Source organism: Sardina pilchardus, chromosome 19, assembly GCF_963854185.1.
Source record: "Sardina pilchardus chromosome 19, fSarPil1.1, whole genome shotgun sequence".
Taxonomy (NCBI): Eukaryota; Metazoa; Chordata; class Actinopteri; order Clupeiformes; family Clupeidae; genus Sardina; species Sardina pilchardus.
The window spans coordinates 24,797,973-24,816,878 of record NC_085012.1 but is presented as its reverse complement, the minus strand read 5'-3'; the positions used below and the strand labels follow the sequence as shown (position 1 = coordinate 24,816,878).

Below are 18,906 nucleotides of genomic sequence, written 5' to 3'. Positions count from 1 at the left end.
TTATGTTACTGGGGCAAGGCTTTTTATTGCTGCTAAATCGGTTGAAGTATTGCTATAAATCGGTGAAAGAGTAAGCACGCAGTTATTGCTGGCCGATGGAGTCCGGTTGAATGGAGCCGGGCCGGTCTGGGGTGAGAGGTGTAGCGGTTGAATGCTGTGGTGGCCAAGGCCAAAATTAGCTCATTGTGGTACTGCAACGGAAAGACGAGGGGAGCAGTCATAGGACTATCAATTTCAGCGGTCATTCTCGGAGGCGAGTGATAGAGGAATGACTCCATATCATTTTGACCTCTCCAAAACGGTGTTACGCGAGTCCTCTCAGAAACAAGGGAAGCATTTTTGCCATTAACATTTCCACAACTTTCTAAATGACCTGAAGCGACATGTCCTGGCTCATGTATTGTGCTCATGTTTAAACATGATGTAGGCGATTCAACCGCACGGATTATCTGACAGCCACGTGAGATGATGCTATTCTAAGAATATCGTGCGTTTTAGTGTTCCGAATTTGGTGCTTTATTTGGTCGTTGGCTCACGTGTTCACGTTCTGTTAATCTTTAATAAACTCCAGTTTTCAAACATGCGCAGAACAGAATAAGCTATAGGCTCAACCTGGGTACTCAAGCTACCCCCTCCTGTTTCAGACTTGCATGTTGGCCTGCACGTGCATCAATTAATATTACAAAAAAAAGCCTAGCAGTGGAAAAAATGCTATTAGTCACGGTCACCGATTTACAACGGAATATCCACTGGTCATCACTCCACTGAATAAAGTGTAAATTACGGTTTTATTCTGAAATTTTGATGATGATCACTGCAGAGATAAACATAACCTACAAAAATACATTAATCTCTAGAGCTCTGCCACTACGTTTAATGGAGCCTTCGACCAAACCGCACTACGCGCAAAGATGAATAATTTGGCGTCTTCAACACCATATCAACAGTACAGAAGCAACGAGCTCTAGCCACCTATCATTTATACCTACAGAGGTCCTTGGTTTATCTTGCGGTTGTGTATGAAAGAACGTGGACAGACAGGATTTCACATACTCGTAAAATAAAGGCATTTAAGGATTTTATACGGACGATTTTCCTTATCGAGATTGTTGTTAGCTCTGAATGGTCGTTTTACGAGGAATTGTCGTACATTCGGAGACGTTTGAGGTTGAGAAAGCGATAGAGGCCAAGAGGCGACTCTTCCTCGCTTTCCTCCAGCTCGCTTTCTCCAGCGTCTGCGGAGGACGCCTGGGCTATTTTTAGCACCCCGCGATCGTTTAGCTTTCAGCGCACGTTCAGAGTGCAGCAGCGAGACGAGATGCGCGAGCCTCGGTTTCACGGCATAGGCCCGCCTTTTGGTCGGCCCCTGTCTTCAGCGATACGCGCTCTCTCCATGGCGTGGCCAGACTTTTTTTTTTCAAATCTCAGCTTAGGAGACGAGCATACATCAACACAAGCCAGTGATGATAAGTTAATATCTACAACACATTATATATACAGCTGCCTACCACAAGAAAACCGTCCCTTTTCCCAGACAGGGCGTGGCACCTCGTTTTCCGGAGAGGCAAATGATGGTGGGCAGAGAAGGATCCCGTGGCAGTGCTCAGATTTTACATCAAAGGGGAAGACAGTTACGGGGCCACATACACCGACATTTTTCCCTGCCTGCATTCCATAGGGGTAAGGTAGGTGGGTGGGGGAGGGGGCTGCCAGACAGTGGTCTTCACGTGGTCTTCACCAACGCCCTAGGAGACAGATGCTGATTAGAAGCCTGGGCCGCTCCATCACCCCATCAGCCACCCCAGAAGCACGACCCAGAGAGGCGTCCAACATCAGACGTCGCTGGGGGTGCGGGCCCGGTGGGCCACACTGGCTGGGATGCACCCGCAGCAGATCAGCCACAGCGCCTTCTGGATCTCCTGGTTGCGGAAGGCGTAGATGACGGGGTTGATGACGGAGTTGTAGGTGGCGGGCACCAGGGTGGCGTAGGTGTACAGCGGCGGGTAGGTGTAGTCGGCGATCAGGGAGTAGACGGTGAACGGCATCCAGCACGCGGCGAACGTGCCCAGGATGAGGGCGAGCGTGGAGACGCCCTTGCGCGTGGTGACGTAGTGAGGCGAGGCCGCCAGGAAGTGGTGCTGCAGGGCGATCTGGTGAGCGTGGCGCATGACGATCTTGCAGATCTGCACGTACAGCTGCAGCATGAGTCCGAACAGCAGGAGGAACGAGACGGAGAGGACGACCACGTTGTTCTTGGTCAGGGGCCGCACCACGCTGCAGCTGGACTCCTCGCCCAGGCAGTTGACCCCCGTGACCGGCAGCAGGCCCAGGCACACCGACGCGCTCCACAGGAGCACCAGCATGGTGTACGTGAAGGCCGCCGTCCTCTCCGAGTTGTAGGTCAGGGCGTAGTAGAGCGACAGGTAGCGGTCGATGGTGATGGCCAGCAAGCTGAAGACCGAGGCAGAGAAGGAGGCCACCACCAGGCCCACGGTGAGCAACTGGGCCGAGTTGGACCGGAGCAGGTAGGCGAAGGTGAAGTGCAGAACCAGGCCCAGTCCGGCCAGCAGGTCCGCCAGCGCCAGGCTCCCAATCAGCAGGAACATGGGGGCCCGGAGAGCCGGGTTCTGCCAGATCACCAGGACCACCAGGGCGTTCTCGCAGGCGATCAGCGTGCCCGAGGAACACAGCACGATGTCCCAAGGGTTCATGAACAGCTCAGGTGGGTACCGCGGTGGGAAGTCAGGCGCCGGAGGAAACGTCACCATGGTGACATTCTCCATGCCACCCCCTCCGCTGGCCCAGGTAGACTCTGACCCGAACCAGCTGGGGGTGACTGGCGCCTCCTCACTCATGGTGCCCCCCGTCTGAAACAACACAAAACATAGCACAACATTCATACAACATTCATACAACCACACAAATGCACTGCACCAACAATGATAGCCGGATGGAAAATAAGTGAAATGTCTCATTGTGAAGTATTGTTTATAAGCATTAGCCTATTTCATAGTGGCCTATCAGATTCCATCCAATATGTATAGCCAATCTGGTTCCCCACTTGAATTACCAGGCCTGAACCTGATAGAGGTAAATATGGCCAGTGTAATGTTTACTCCAATGAACATGGTCTATTTCTGGATGAAAAGAATAAAGCTCTCTTATTTCTCCAGAAATGCCTGTTCTTCTCTAGGGTGGTATCAGTAACATTTCACGTATCGGTAATATCTCGTATCACCATGAGAGGCAGTGCATGCCGCCTTCCCGCGAACCGCAGCCCGGTGCTCGAAATAACGCAACAAACATATACTTTCTGCACCATTGCGGCCTGCTCTTATACATCTAGTGCTTTCAACGACACAGTTATGCATACAGAACAATGGCTGTCACAACATATTACATATTTTACTCCTCTGGCATTTATTCTCTGGAATAGGCTTCATTCATTCAGCGTGCATAATTCATCACCATTTGTAGTCATACCGTACCTTGATTCTTGGAGGTGAGGCGTCTATTTAGAAGTGTCCGCGACCTTCATGTATTTCCATGTTATGGGAAAAGACGGTGGCAGGTGCAGCACCAAAACAAGCCGCACTGGAAATTCGAAGCTGATGACCGTTTCTTTGTGAGGGTCTCAAGAGCAACAGCGACAGCGGCGCTGTACCGTCTTCACGAACATCATTAGGCTACCGACTGCGGCTGTGCAAAGGGCTGATGGGAGGGGTGGCGGCGGATTCCGAAACCGGGCGAATTCAGGAACGGGTCTTGTTCCCACTTGATGGTAGGCTACAGGAGGCAGCAACAGCTCGATACCCAGCCGTCTGCGAGACTGGTCAAGGGCGCATTCTAGAACAGTGACGCGCATCGCTCGCTTGCTCCTATCGGTGTGAGACTGTGTACAAGAAAACAGAGAAGGTGGGGTCTGGTACAGACTGTATGACCTGGAGGACGGACCGGCCCTTCTGGTCCATTCATTTAGACAACCATTCATACTGAATTTCAAGTGTATTATTTATTAATTCCTACAACACAACAGGCTACTTGTCGTTCAGCAGCTGTCTTGAAATCTCATCAGTTGACCCTGTACAAATTGTACAGACCTACCATCGCATCCTATATGTTGTCAGCAGGTGTTATCACATCAATGTTCATGGGAGATTAAATATATTGGTCCAGTGATTTTATGCATCAATCAGAGCTTTTGTCCAAAGCAGCATACAAAACAATAGATAACAAGCTAGGTGAGTGAAACTGCAAACATACACTTAGATAGATGACGCTGAGTTTTAACATCAGCCATTGCATCTCTACACCTCACTACCCACCCACCATCACACCACCACCCAGACTGCTATTCTGGTCCTGTAGGCTACTATTAACAGCATTGGGATCTGTGTCAACCCCCGCCCCCCCCCCCATACACACACACACACACACTTAAACATGCACACTTACTCACACACTCACACATACGTTCACACCCACACAGCTATCACTCCTCTTCCTCTCCATCATTTGCTTCCTTGCTCCTACTCTCCTTCTAGCTTGACTGTGTAATATAACAATAAAGTGACGTTTTCTTTGTGAAAGGAGTTCATGCAGGTCCCCAAGGAACACTGTATTTGATTCTAGGGTGATATAATGAGTTATATTATTCTTGACTTTCCTAGACCTCTTTAAAAGGATGAGACAATTAATATCCACATGAGCTTGAGGTTACCAAAAACAACCACTAGGTGTCAGTGTGGAGTTGGCGATGAGTCACCACACGGTCTGGGTGGAGATCGATTGCCACACCAGCGCACTGGTCAGGCAGCATGTGCGGTTCAAGAACAAAGAAGAGACGTCTTCATCTATACATTTTTATTTCTTTTTCTTTAAAACAGAAAATGATTATTTCACAACAGGCCATCTCAAGCAAACCCGCACATTTACCTGCCAACACCTACAAAACTGTATCAAAAGTGCACCATAGTGTTATAACCTCTCCCGCACTAAACCATTCCCTTTCTAGGTCAGTTTCGTAGCATAATTCTTACAATAATATTTATACAAATACCACTCTGTACAATGTAGAAATACATACCCCAAAAGACATGGGGCCCATCCAGACCCCAACGTAACCCCTCATCTCCTGAGGAGAAGCCCCCCACCCCCCCACATGCACAGGCCACAGGTCTCAGAAAGGCCACAGGCGCCATCTTGATTTGCAGCATGAGGAGAAGAGTGCAGACACCTGGCATCATCATCATATAGAACCTAAAAGATCATGACACGTACAGGACTCTTTTTTTTTTTCCTCAAGAAAACAAACAAACCAACAAATTGACAGACGAAAAAGTGGGTAGGGGAAAAAAAACGTATCGAGAGATGAAACGTCCGTACAATATACATACAACCCTCCTGGTTTTCGACATTCACACAACAACCCTGTACATATCACCTCCCGAAACACCCGCTGTCAAAAAGGAAAGTTTGCGCGCAAACCTCTTCTGGGGGGGAATGCATCAGGGCCTCCAACCTGGGCCCCCACGCCAGAAGAGTGGACAGTCGAGAGTGTGTTGGCAGAACTGATGCCCATGTCCGTCTTCCCATATGGGGCACTGCAGAATGTGTGGACGCAGACAGGACCTATTTATCTTTTCTTTTTTTTTAACTGCAGGTCTTCTACCTTGGGGCATTCAGCACCCCCACCCCTCGACCCCCACCTTAAATAAAACTACATGCTCAGTCTCTGGATTGGTAGAACAGGATGTAGCCAGATTCTGAATTCTTGGAAATTTCTGAAGTGAGACCGTAGAACTCCTCGATAGCCTGGGCATCAATTTTCTGCAAAAAAAAAAACCACACACACACAAATAAATTCAGTTCTGACAGCAATTCCTCAGGACTCCATACATTTTGCCTCATTGCATTTCATTTGGACAAAAGCATCAGCAAAAATGTATACAAGGGGGTAGGCACTCATTTTCAATCACAATTTTAAAACTTTTCCATGACTTTTCAAGGATCCACAGGCTGAGCCCAATTATTAAATCAAAATAAATCAACAACAACCTTTTACATTCCTCTTCTAATTGGCTAATTTGGTTTTGTCAATTCAAATGGGAACTATCACCCCACAGAAAAGCATACCCTGAAGAACAAGTATTTAGCAACCGGTGTTTTTGCTGTAAACATTGATTTTGTAGTATAGTTCTGAAAGTTAAATAACAAAATGAATCAAAAATATTCTGTAACTCATTTAATGTGCGACAGCACCAGCTTTGCATATTGTTCTACAGCGTTTCCCCCAATCCTCTTTGCCAAATGTACTTAACACATCTAGGTTGATGCATAGTAGTCCTGCACTGTAATGTCCACGTTTTTTGTAGGATTTTGAAAAGGCCTTTGATCAGGGCCATTCTATAATATTCCTGCTTTAGCCTCATGCCTTGGGTAATCCTCTCCGTAGCCTTATTTTTAGCACAATATTCATTGTCTCTTTGATTCTAAAATGTTTCCCAGTTCCCATGCTTCAGAAATACCACAAAATGATGTTACCACTGCCATATTTCACAATTGGAGTGTTTTTTTTCTTTTTTTTTCTTTTCTTTTTAAGTCTTTCAGTGTTAGATTCGCACCACATGTACACTTGAGGATTGGCCAAAAACCTCTACTTCAATGTCATGTGACCATAAAAACTTTTCCTCATATCTTAAGTAACATAAATGATTCAATGTGGATCTTCTAAATCAATGGCTTCTTTGGCCAACCTCCAATAGAGTCCAGTTTTATGTATAGCTTTTATGATTATGGGGTCCTACACCAGCACCTTAGCCACTAAACTCTGTGGATTTGGGGGGTAATGGCTGAACTGTGGTGGCTTCTCTCCCTGATTCGGTTGTTAGGTTTGACATCACGGACCCAATAGTTGCCTTGTCCAAAAATGTTTATAAGCCCAGCCTGCTGGTTATCACAGCTTGTAAACCTTGACACCGTCAACTTCGTTTTAGTGAGTGTGGGAAAAAAAAGATCGGATGATATAATCAAAGATAACATCCAGCCGCTGCGAAAATTTGATTCTGTTAGGTTGAGGGAGCAAGCGAGTAGTAGAATGATAGTTTTGTTATCCGATAATCCAAATAAAATAGTTTATTTTACTGTCTACGGTAAAAACAAGTGGCTCTGAGACCAGTTGGACCCGGAGAAAGAATTATATGCACATTATTGCATTACAACTTAACAATCGGATATCTTGCCCTTTCAGGCTCAACCTTTTCTATTAAGCATCCAGGAGTAGTGATGAAACCTCCGCTTTCTTTGTGTGGGTCCAGTGCTGCTCACTCGGACATAAGGAATCACTTGGAGTAGTTGGAGAATACACTGCATATACAGTATGTGAATATTTGTATATTTGTATTGTGAAGTATCTGTTAAAATGTTAAAATGCGAATGAATTTCAGCTGGTATAAGAAATGCCTTTATAATGAACAGAAAAATAACTGATCACACACAAAAACACTGATTCATATGTACACTAGTGCATACATAACGCCAAGGGATTTCTTTCGAAAAATACCCATTTTGCTGGCAACATCCAAAGAAAGAGGTCAACATCCCTAACAATACATCAACTATTGCAACATAGTATCTGGTGAGCAAAAACATGGTGTTAACCAGTTGCATCTGTGTCAATTTACCCGGCCTGCCAGTTTTGGAAGGCACTTGGCAGTGGCGTTAGCTACAGCCGATTAGCACTGGATTTAGTATCCTCAGCACACATCTGCTCCGACACACAGAGAGGGTTGCACACTTACCTCTACAATGTCATCATCAAACAGTAGCCAGAAGTCGTGGCTCTTCACGATAGCAATGTAGTGTCCTCGGTTTGGACCACTGCAAACACAAAAGAGGCCAAACAGTGGGGGTCTGTTAGCGCCTTTTATGTATGCTTTATTAACTTTATTAAGAGTTTGTGAAGAGTTTGAATTTTCGGCATTATTAGGTTCATTAAGACATTATTACGGGGTCATAAAGGCTATGACAAACACGTAATTATTTCGCTGTTGGTATAAAAAACACATTACTGAACTGACTTAGGGTTTAAGGCTTGATCATAGATTTCCTGGATATTCGGCAATCCCACGCCATGTTTCATGATAATCCCTGAGCACATCGGACCAGGATAATATGAGACAAATGTCTCAGACAGCGGAGACACGTCACCATTCATTCCTGTGTCTATTGTCCATCTCCAAAGTGTTCATGTGATCACTAGTGCTCAGATTTCATTACTGCCTATGTCAGTTCTCTACGTTATGCCCTTGCCGGGACACATCGGGACACATTAGTGTATAGTGAAGGAAGAGAGTGGTCACCCGACCCAGCCACACACCTGACCTGGGTCTCCGGGGCAACAAATCTGAATCTTGACCGTAACACCAAAGAGTCAAGCTCATTGGTATGGCAGTCAGATCACATACTCAACCATGGTTGTTTACACTACAAAAGACATGTGGTCAAATGCATTCCAGACCACCTCGCTAAGTGGCTTGAGTGATCAGATCATAATGCGTCTTGCGCACTTTTGTTTACCCGACTATTAGCTGAGGCTTATATGTTGATTTTGCAAAATTTCTTCAGCTGGGAGGTTAACACACGGTAGTTAATATATGGTGTTCATATGTGACCCTGTAAAGCGGAACCAGTCGTTTCGGTAAAATTTATTAAATTAAGTTATTGTGCTCACGTGAACGGCCATAAACTAAGCTTTCCAACGATATGTATATCGAGGGTATTACACAAACTATCGCTAAGATAAACGCATCCAAACTTGACATGGTTCTCCTGTCAAGATATGCCAGAAGAGGAGAAATCACCCTTTTAAGCGGCGCGTGCACAACGGGAATGACAGCAAATGTGTTGAATCTTCGCTGGGTTTAACAGTCAAAACGTATGTTTTTCGTGAAATGCGTTCACGATATGAAACTGTAGACTGTATACAGTCGAATTATGCGAAAACGTGAAATTCAACATTTTAACCCGGAAGTTTGTTATTGTTGATTTTCTCAAAATAACGTTGTGCGCAAGACGACTGATTTCGCTGTGAATGGTCACATATGGTTTTGTTTCTTTTAACTCGCATAAAACACTGTCCTGCGGCTTATACATACTGTACTGTATCACTGTCCATTTGTGATCTAATCACCCCCAACACATTTCAAAACCACGGACAGGGTCAAATGTGTTTTTTTTGTGTTACAAAAGACTCTGGAATATGAACCAACCTCCCACAATGCACCACCACTGCGACCAGGTCGTAGAGGCGCTCCGGGTTGGTGGCGTCGCCGGACGTGTTGAAGAGGCGGAGCTCGAGGGGGAAGACCACACGGTAGGACAGCTTGGTGTAGCGCTGCAGCTGTTCCATGTACTTGAAGCGCTTGAGGTGCAGCGCCAGGATCATGGGCAGCTTCTTCACCCGCATCCTGGATGAAAGATGAACAAAGATGAGGATTAACACACACCGGCCCACACACACACATTCTCTCTCATTTTCTCTCTCTCTCTCTCTCTCTCATTCGTATACAATGTTACAGCCCAAAGCATGCATACAAGTACACACACACGCACGCAAATTCAGTTAATATGTAAACAGCAACTCTTGCAGACCCACTGACCTTTTGTGGGCCTCCTGTTTGCTTCTACATTCCTCGCAGTAGTATTTGTATTCACTGCACAGAGTCTCAGTGTTGCTGAAACCCCTTTAAGACAGATCACAAAGGAAAGGCCATCACTATGGGCTCTCTCTGACATTTACTTATATAACATGGGGGAAAGGTTAATCATGGATATGTGAAAATAAATTACTTGAGTTAATTTTTTTTTTTTAATGAACCTGTGAAAACATATCAATTTCCTACTGGTTTCAAAGCAGGGTCTTGCTTTAAAAAGGAAGGGGTTGTCCCAGTTCTCTGACCTTAGACAGTGAGTGATTGACGTGTTCTGCTCGACGTCGACTGATAAGTCCAAGAAGTCCTCATCTTTGCTGCTTATCTGTGGGAGGAAAGAGTCCAAAAGTGCACATCAGATCCAAAGTAAGCCACCTAACCTTTGCCTTTGCTACCTGTTTAAGCATTACAATCGCTAGCTATCAGCAAACATGACCAAAAGGAGCTTATCTAGTCAAAAGTAACACCGCAGTCAGTAACAGAAAGAAACCACGTAGTTGTAAGATTCTTTAGGAAAATGAGTTTTAATCAAGATCTTTTTATTACCTCTAAAGGAAAGAAATACCATTGCCGTGCATGATGTTGAGTTATTGTATGCAAAACCTTTTGCACTTCTCCCTTCATGGAGAAATAGTGCTAGGTGCAGTCTAATGACTAATAACGATGCCTGAAGATGCCAAATAGGACTCGGAAATGGTCACTGTTGAATGATTACGAATCAAACACACCACCACGTTCTCTTCCAGAGCCTGTCAATTGTCAGCCCCCGAATACAAACTTCACTGCATATCAGATCTTAGCTGATAAAAACAACCTGATCGCAGGCACAGCATGCTTGTGGACACACCGAGATAAACCTTGTGTGCACTAGGTGCTGAAAGTCACTTTGGGTAAAACTGAAAGCTGGACATCAGTGTCCTATCGGAGTGCCTTATCTATGATAGGAAGGGCAAGGGTGGGAAGAGAGACCAGGGCCCCTTCTCAACCTCTCTCCTCGATGCTCGGTCCTCCAGGCTCGTTCCCACTGATCTATAAAGAACACTGGATACACTATCCCATTGTTTCTGCCTCATCATTCCTTACCTAGATCAGTGGGAACGAGGACTGAGGAAGGAAGGGAGGATAGATAAAATGACAAATGAGAGAGGCCCTATATGTGGTGATGGAAGGTTGGGGATGAGTGGGGAAGGGGACTCAGACAGCATCTGACCCTTGGGCAAAATGTCCCAAGATCCAACTCATATATAACAGATTGATTCCACATCTAGGTGCTGTAGCATCATGATCTGCTACCTGTGCCGGGTGTATTTACCGTCTCGCAGGTGAGGCAGCGCGTCTCGTTGGTCAGTGTGCCCTGGAAGATCTCATGGACCCAGGTGGAGGCGGGCGGCGGGTTGTTCTGGCTGCTGCCGCCGCCGCCGGCACTGCTGCCGCTGCTGCTCCCGCTGCTGCTACTGTTGTTGTTCTGGGAGTCCAGCGTGCCATTGGCCAGGCGGCCGTTCTGCTTGTCCTGCTTCCGCTCCTCCTGCAGCAGGTCGGCGATGGTGTTCAGCAGGTAGTTGAGGAACTCGTGAGCATCCTGTTGCATGTAATTATCAAACAGTTCTGCAGGGGGCGACAGGAGCCAAAACAGACAGAGAAAGAGAGCAATAGAGAGAGAGAGAAGGTGGGAGGAGGTGTTAGGCAATATTCCCATCGGGGTTTTAGAAATGAATAAGGGGGTAAGGTTCAGCTTACAGTCTGGATGATCCCTAAATGGCCTGTTCATTTGCTTTTAACTTGATTTTCCAAGGGTAAAATCCCACAGACTTTGCCTTAGTAGCTAAATTAGGATTGCCCCCGCCATCTCAAGCACTTGCCAAGCCATCCGTCATAAATAACCACCAAGACGACTCACCTAAAGCTAATCAATTTCTCACCCATTCATCATCTGATTAATTACTTTATACTTCAAAAGAAATTAAAGACTGTGTAAATGAACTTGCACTAAAAATGCTTTGATTTAACATTCTGAATCATTCCTCATTTGCATGTCCTCTGTGTTATCACCCACTTTAATTGGAAAAGAGAAACCCAATCCATCTCTCTCACCGTTCTCTTTGCGTAGTCGCGTAATGAACTTCTTAGGGGGGATGACACCCACTTTCCTCTTCTGATTGGCGATGCTGTGGAACAGGTCGGCCAGACAGGTGAGCAGGTTTTCCTTGCGTCTGGGCTGGCTGCGGTAGGCCAGAATCTTTTCCCGGAATGGCCTGCAGAAGTACAGAGCCTGCAGCACCGAGTTGCAGTAGCAGGTGTTCCCAAACTGCAACACCCGCCACAAAAGAAAGAAACAAGGATATGTCAAGAAATGGTGGTGTGATGGCATTTTGAAACTATGGGAGAACAGCATGGGAACATAAACTGTCAGCCCTACTTACGTTAACCAAACCAAAGTAGTGCTCGTTGACAGGGAATTGTTCAGAGCCAATCTCTTTTTCCAAGGCGGAGGCATTGGCGCCCTGAAAATAGGAAAATGAAACTCTTCACATGACAGCTATCAAAACGTGCTTGCAGGATTTGTATTCATGGTCAAGCAGTGAGACATAACCAGGTGGAGAGGATTAGTGAGCTGAGAGAGCTTAGTGGGCAGTCGTCCTCACACTCACTCACGGAATCAGGGTCACCACTTAGTGTAAACTGAACACACAATTCACGATTATTTATTTATTTTTACATCAGTACAGTGGGTGAGTCCAGCGTCAAGGGCTCGCATCCAACTCTGATTGTGTACAGCTGCTTTCGCCAACCGTAGCTACACGCCAGACATCTAGGTACAACCGCAGTGTGTTAGTGACTATCACCATTTAAAATTACTGTGATCTGAGTTCCCGTCTACTACCATTACAGATACCTGTAGTTAGCAGAGATTTACGTGTATTAAGTTAGCAATAGTAAGCAAAATGATTGCTAACAGCCTCTGCAGTGGAAGCTGTTGCGTAAAACAGTTTACAAATGATCCCCCTTGCCCAAGGTTGACAAACATAAGAAACTAGACGGTTAATTCGCGACCTGTGCAATTGCATACAATTGAAGGTGCGTAGCCATACCCCTAAGATGCTAATAAGTGCCTGGATTGCTAACCAGGAAAGCGTAGGCTACATGAAACCTCCGTGTTCTACTTTACGGTCACTGGGTCAAACAAATCACACACTGCTAGTGCTTTTGGCCCCGTAACTAGGTGCGCTACATTTTATCATATTGCACCTCGACAGTAGCTACCTCGAGAGGCAACTGTAACCAATAATTCAGGCCTACGGCAACATTCACTGCACACGAAGGGAAGACAGATCGGCACCAGTCACCAAGGAAAACTGTATAGCACTAGAAACAAATAATTTTAATGAATCTGATCATTACCACAAAGTGCACACTGACATGCATTCTCTTTCAAAGCACGAAATTTGTACATTTGAAGGTGCCATGCACTTACCATGGTACAAAAAGAGGCAAATTTGGAAACTGTCATTAGGATTTCCATTCGCCCAGCGCCATCTTCCACCCAATCACCGCGCGGAGGCGAGAAAGGACTCCCTCGTGAGGACAGATTGCTTGGGCTGGCCCAGAGAACATAGCCCCAACATGGTCCTAGCGCCGTTGAAGAGTGACCAGTTGGTTGCAATCGGACAGGGGTCCACTATTCATTGATGGGCTACTTCACTGCGGTAGTTTTTTCCCCGGCAGTGCACTCTTCATAAGCGATACTTGTGATAGTCTTTATTTCACTTGAACACAGGACTATGTTTGCTCTCATTTTACATTTAATGTATATAGGTTTACACGATTTCCATGTATGTATCAATTCTACTATATCTCACACTTCCTTCGATCATAATTCCTTGCTTAATGATATAGTCCAAAAATATATTAATAGGTGATCAAAATTATGATTAAGAAAACAAAATGTATTTAGTCTGAAATGTATTCGCTTTACTTGTAAATGTTTTCCACTGCCATGCACACTGTTGCAAATAATGTAATCACTAACGTTAAATTAGATAGTTTTGGATTTTTCATAAGAACCTGTTAAGTGTTTATCATTTTTGGTCAGGCACTGTGATGGTAGTCCTAATATGAAGTTTACAAGGATCTGTGTCAGGACCCCTTCATTCTCTTTCCGCCGTACCCGCCATCTTGCGAGCACCCGGGGGTAAGATGATCTCCGTATTTTGTGCAAAAAAACATTGTTATATGGTTATTATACGATGCAGAGGACCGCTTAAGTGTACATGTTTAGACGTTTTATATGTAAGTCTACGAAAATGTGTAATTAGTGGTCTTTTGAAGTAGATAAATTGTGCGATTGGCGTTTGGAACAGTGGCGTGGCTGTCCATGTGGGCCAAGCAGCCTCCAATGTTAACATTAGCAAACCCTTTTAACTTTCTAACCGTACGATATGTGTACGTCTTACTGCTATTCAGTATATGTTGATTACATATTGATTCCATGTAGTTCATACAGTAGTTGATAAACTGTACCGAAATAAATGTCATCTGATGCTTGGACTTCAAAGTAAATTGATTAGCTAGCGAGCTAGGCTAGCGTGAAACGTATGTTCTTACGTTAGTAATATTACGGATTGACATTGTGATAAACAAATCATGTTAGTCTTGCACGTCGTGCATGCATCTTAAGGTTTTGGGAACGTTATTTTTGTAGACTGTCTTCAGGGAGTGAAATGACGGAGTGAAGTATTCTGTCCATTGTAGACTTGTGTTTGAATAGCAGAGTCCGGCTATCACAAAAAAAACCTGCTGAAATGACAAGTGACACTAAAACCTTAAATTGTGAACTCTCCTCAGTAATCAGGCATCATGACGAACACAAGAGGCAAGAGGAGGGGGACCAGGTATATGTTCGCCCGTCCCTTCCGCAAGCATGGTAAGCCACTGCAATAACGCATTTTGATTTTCTAATTATGTGAATGTTGACTGGGGATTCTGAATTTATGCTGGAATGTTGTCAAAAAGACGTAAAAGGAAGGTTAGTCTAACTGTTGTCTTTTTGTTTATAGGCGCCGTTCCTCTGTCCGTGTACATGCGTATCTACAAAAAAGGAGATATCGTCGATATCAAGGTAAGAGTGCTTTTGAATTTGTGAGGTTAGTGATGAATTCGCATTGGCTTGAAATATTACTGGTATCATCATGTATAGTATGTATAAATATGTGTACACAAGTCATATGTTGTATAAGAGATACACATGAATATCAGTAATGGACTTTCCACAGGAAGTTTCTTGGATCATGACCTGTAAATCATTCATATCAGTCATATGCATGAAATACAGATTATAATTGATATGTATTGGATTATTTTCACAGGGCACAGGCACCATTCAGAAGGGGATGCCGCATAAGTGTTACCACGGGAAAACAGGCCGTGTATACAATGTTACCCAGCACGCTGTGGGCATCATCGTCAACAAGCAGGTCAAGTAAGTATACCAGCTTAGCTGTAGAGCACTTAAATGCACTTTTGTGCTTGTGATGTGACTATTCTGACTGTATTTAATGATCTAAATTGGTCCCTCTAGTATTTTGATATATGTAGTACTCACTAATACATGACAATTCAAGGATGTCCTGTGCTTGCAGATTGCAATTTTCTCTTGGTTTCATGCTATTTACACACACAAAATGGTTTATTTGCCGTTGAGTTTATTTAAATGAAAATGGGGGCACATTTGAGGTCCCATAGCAATTTTACTTATGGATACACCAATCATAGCACTCAAGATACTGGAGGGACTGGTATATGGTTGACATGGTTACCTGTTTCATGACACTGGTAAGGGCCTTAGCATATTGAATTGAATCTGAGCATATGCTGCGGGATAACTAGACCGCAGACATGTCAGACATGTATCTTTTATTTTTGTTACCAACTCGAGGGTGCATTATCAAGAACCTATTGGTGGATGGATTTCTGGTCTGATGCCTAGCAGTGCAAACTAAAGTCTTAAGTTTTAATTTAAGTTCTCTGCACTGTAGGCTACACGATCAGATATGTTACATAAGCCAAAATCAAGAAAACACAATGTTTCATTTTAACTGAACAGTAATGCCGTAACAGGACTCCTGCCATGGTAGCATCATTTCTGTGTCATGCTGTGCTGTCCCTACTGTGTTTCTGCTACCATTTCTGCCATGATTCTCTGCATTATAAAATGCCTGAATAGGGATATTAGTGTTTGTGTGATGGTTTAAACGTTAAACTGGTTATTAGAGTATCTATGCACACCCCTAGTCATGATGATGCATATGTAGTCTGATACTATAAGTTGACTGCTTTCTTTTTAATTATGTTATAAGAGTTTGTGTTAAGTTACATTTGAGTGCAGAAATCCCCATTTTCACTTTGCCATAAGGGCTGTGTGATGTCCTATGTGGTCATTCCTATGGGGAAGATTATTTATCCTTTGAAATCCCTGTCAGACCACAAAGTGTTTGAGCTGGGTTTTTATATGGGGCACATCTGTTTTGTCCGGTTTTAATAGTCCTCTTCTATGTACCTGGCACCTTATGTGATTGTCTTTCCTTGTGACTCGCTTTTCAGGGGCAAGATCCTGGCCAAGAGAATCAATGTGCGTATTGAGCACATCAAGCACTCTAAGAGCAGAGACAGTTTCCTGAACCGCGTCAAGGAGAATGAGAGGCTGAAGATTGAGGCCAAGCAGAAGGGCACATGGGTTGAGCTCAAGCGCCAGGTACTGGGGAAACTCAAGCACCACCCACCACAACCAGGGGCATCCCCCCTTATGGGCCGTCAAGTACCATGCTCTAGAATTTTGGGCCTTGTGTTTGATTTGGTCGCCCATCCTCATGTCTTTGAAGTGCTATGAACTACATCTGAATTTTGTTATTTGAGTGTTAATGAATTAACACTCAAATAACAGAATCTTTGTAGAGTAATTCCACCGCTGCCTAGCCCCACTCTAGACTGTCCAAGATGCTCTGCTTGTATGGTTCAGAAATTCCATGTTTACAATGTTTGTTGGAGAGTATGATTAACTATGAATCCTTCTGTACATCAATAGTTCACCCAGTCCTAGTCAAAACGTTTGTAGTTATGCCTTAACTTTGACACTTTACTTGAGGAATGTTAAGTTGACACTAGTGTGTTATTTTGACACTTGTCTCTCTGTTGCAGCCTGCCGCTCCTCGCCCCGCCCATTTCATCAGCACCAAGAACAACGAGCCCCAGCTCCTGGAGCCCATCCCCTATGAGTTCATGGCATAAGTGTGCTGACCACAATAAAACTGTTTGTACCCACAAACGTGACTTGTGTCCCTTCACTTTAGTGGATGGATGGCTAGCTTGCCTGTTCACCTGATTACTGAAATATGGTGGATTTTTTTTTAATTTTTTTTTTTGGTCTAGTCATATTAATTAATCACATTTGGACTTGAGAAACAACAGGTTTTTAAAGGTTTAAGGAAGAGCAGCCAGATGGTGCCTCACTGGTTCTCAATGATGATTCGTCTCCTACGATCACTGAGAGTGAAGTGAGTTCACAAACGCACATATATTTCACCGGCGATCTGAGAGACCAGTAGCACAAAGCACGCACACTTAAGAGTCAATGCACGAGAAAACCAGGCCGAGGTCGGAAGAAGGGGGGGATCGGCCAAGTTGGCACACTTTGTATGTGTGATAAGTATGTGGAACTATGAACAGCCATATAATTTAAACTTCCAGCGTTTTTTGTTTTGGAGTTCTGGGACCCCCCCAGAGACCCTCAAAAATCCAACAATTCCTGGCTGAAAATGACTGAAATTGCTATGGCTTCCCTGAAAATCCTGATAAAGATATGAACATAGGCTCTATGGAAATATAAAGCTTAGGTTCCCTAGTCTTACGGATCCAAAAGGTGCGCTAGGGGGTTATCTGAAACACTGAAAGCAGAATTTTCATCCCTCCAAATTTTGGTAATTTTGAAGAGGCATTATCTCACATGCGCAGTGGCTTTGGTGGATGGTTTTGCTGTTGCTGGAGAGTGGAACATCTACTGATTCAAAAATTATTGTTGTCTAATTGGGCCACACATACTGTGCATCGTGCTGGGGGGTCCTTAGGGGGATTTTGAACTATAATAAACTAGTAACATCTGACAATAGGGTACGTTATGGCCAGTTTTTGTGTAGCTCTGTGTAAATTATCCACAATTTGTCCACAAATGCTACAATTGATTGGAAATGTCATGCTGTCATGTAATTGTTCACAATCCATCAACATCCACAACATGTTAATCCTGTGCCCTTTGCAGAACTCATTTAATGCCCTAGATTCAGCACCCCTGTAGGCCTAGTGATGGTGTGCTGTCTGCAAAAGGTTTCTGCTGGAATCAGGAACAAATGTACACAATGTGTTCTCCTTAGTGGTAGTCCTGACAATACTCTAAAAATCCCTTGCAAATCAACTGTAGTGATCAACCATGTGTAGCGAAGGGGGAGGGCAGTGACCCCACCCGGTCTTGAACCCGAGTCTCCGCAAGGGCACAACTCAATATTTTCAGAATAGAATAAAATGTTTGCATGGAAATTGTCAATGGAAAAGGAAAGAAAGTTGTTCATGGCATTTCACTAACGTCTTTGCTTATATAGCCTAATGCAAGATTCCCCAAAACCATTTTGAAATGTCATAATTGTAAGAGCACCTTCATGCCTTTTTAGCCATTCCCATGATGCTAAACACTTGCCGCATGGGGCATTAGGTAAAATGAACGTTGAAATTAAGATAAAAAAAAAAACGGCTACAAACTCCAAAATTCAATATGCCTGTCAATATGAAGCTCTGCACCCATCTCACCTGTAAATGAAATGTCCTGATAACCCCCATACCGAGCCATTTTCATTATGTACCACATAGTAAATATACACAATAATTTAGTAAGGAACTTACTTATACATCCAAGAGAGCAACAGAATGTGTAAAATGCTCCTTGAAAAGTTTCTTTTCAAGTATCCTTATCCCCCACGTGGAGCCCAAATCAACATTACTAATTAATTAAATCTTTCTTTGACAATTTTTCATACAGTGACACAAAAAAATGACCATAAATTACCCTGTAGAGAGATGTTACCTGGTTTATTATAGTCCAAAACCCCAAAAATCCCCCTAAAGACCCTCCTGGTACGGTGCACATTATGTGTGG

General features: G+C 44.2%; 3 protein-coding genes across 3 annotated transcripts; 1 reads left to right on the top strand and 2 right to left on the bottom strand.

Annotated features, from left to right (window-relative positions):
- Positions 1 to 1,209: 1,209 nt before the first annotated feature.
- Positions 1,210 to 3,638, bottom strand: gpr12 (G protein-coupled receptor 12). The gene is made up of 2 exons (XM_062521434.1): positions 3,489 to 3,638; positions 1,210 to 2,867 (listed from the first exon to the last, which is right to left on the bottom strand). Exon 2 carries the CDS (start codon positions 2,853 to 2,855, stop codon positions 1,833 to 1,835), a length of 1,023 nt encoding a protein of 340 aa, XP_062377418.1. The 5' UTR covers positions 2,856 to 2,867; positions 3,489 to 3,638; the 3' UTR covers positions 1,210 to 1,832.
- Positions 3,639 to 4,848: 1,210 nt separating this feature from the next.
- On the bottom strand, positions 4,849 to 13,298 carry usp12a (ubiquitin specific peptidase 12a). Its single transcript, XM_062521458.1, has 9 exons — positions 13,183 to 13,298; positions 12,131 to 12,211; positions 11,802 to 12,015; positions 11,023 to 11,315; positions 9,959 to 10,035; positions 9,660 to 9,743; positions 9,270 to 9,467; positions 7,800 to 7,878; positions 4,849 to 5,829 (listed from the first exon to the last, which is right to left on the bottom strand). Exons 1-9 carry the CDS (start codon positions 13,228 to 13,230, stop codon positions 5,728 to 5,730), a joined length of 1,176 nt encoding a protein of 391 aa, XP_062377442.1. The 5' UTR covers positions 13,231 to 13,298; the 3' UTR covers positions 4,849 to 5,727.
- Positions 13,299 to 13,819: 521 nt separating this feature from the next.
- On the top strand, positions 13,820 to 17,028 carry rpl21 (ribosomal protein L21). The gene is made up of 6 exons (XM_062521571.1): positions 13,820 to 13,899; positions 14,553 to 14,631; positions 14,765 to 14,826; positions 15,074 to 15,186; positions 16,308 to 16,458; positions 16,902 to 17,028. Exons 2-6 carry the CDS (start codon positions 14,565 to 14,567, stop codon positions 16,989 to 16,991), a joined length of 483 nt encoding a protein of 160 aa, XP_062377555.1. The 5' UTR covers positions 13,820 to 13,899; positions 14,553 to 14,564; the 3' UTR covers positions 16,992 to 17,028.
- Positions 17,029 to 18,906: the final 1,878 nt, after the last annotated feature.

Excerpts from the sequence above, each read along its gene's own strand:
- gpr12 (XM_062521434.1), bottom strand. The coding sequence starts at position 2,855 with ATGAGTGAGGAGGCGCCAGTCACCCCCAGCTGGTTCGGGTCAGAGTCT.
- usp12a (XM_062521458.1), bottom strand. The coding sequence starts at position 13,230 with ATGGAAATCCTAATGACAGTTTCCAAATTTGCCTCTTTTTGTACCATG. Across the intron at positions 12,212-13,182 it reads TTGCCTCTTTTTGTACCATG|GGCGCCAATGCCTCCGCCTT; the intron begins GTAAGTGCATGG and ends TCCTATTTTCAG. Across the intron at positions 10,036-11,022 it reads GCTGCCTCACCTGCGAGACG|ATAAGCAGCAAAGATGAGGA; the intron begins GTAAATACACCC and ends TTCCTCCCACAG.
- rpl21 (XM_062521571.1), top strand. The coding sequence starts at position 14,565 with ATGACGAACACAAGAGGCAAGAGGAGGGGGACCAGGTATATGTTCGCC. Across the intron at positions 14,632-14,764 it reads CCGTCCCTTCCGCAAGCATG|GCGCCGTTCCTCTGTCCGTG; the intron begins GTAAGCCACTGC and ends TTTTGTTTATAG. Across the intron at positions 16,459-16,901 it reads GGGTTGAGCTCAAGCGCCAG|CCTGCCGCTCCTCGCCCCGC; the intron begins GTACTGGGGAAA and ends TCTCTGTTGCAG.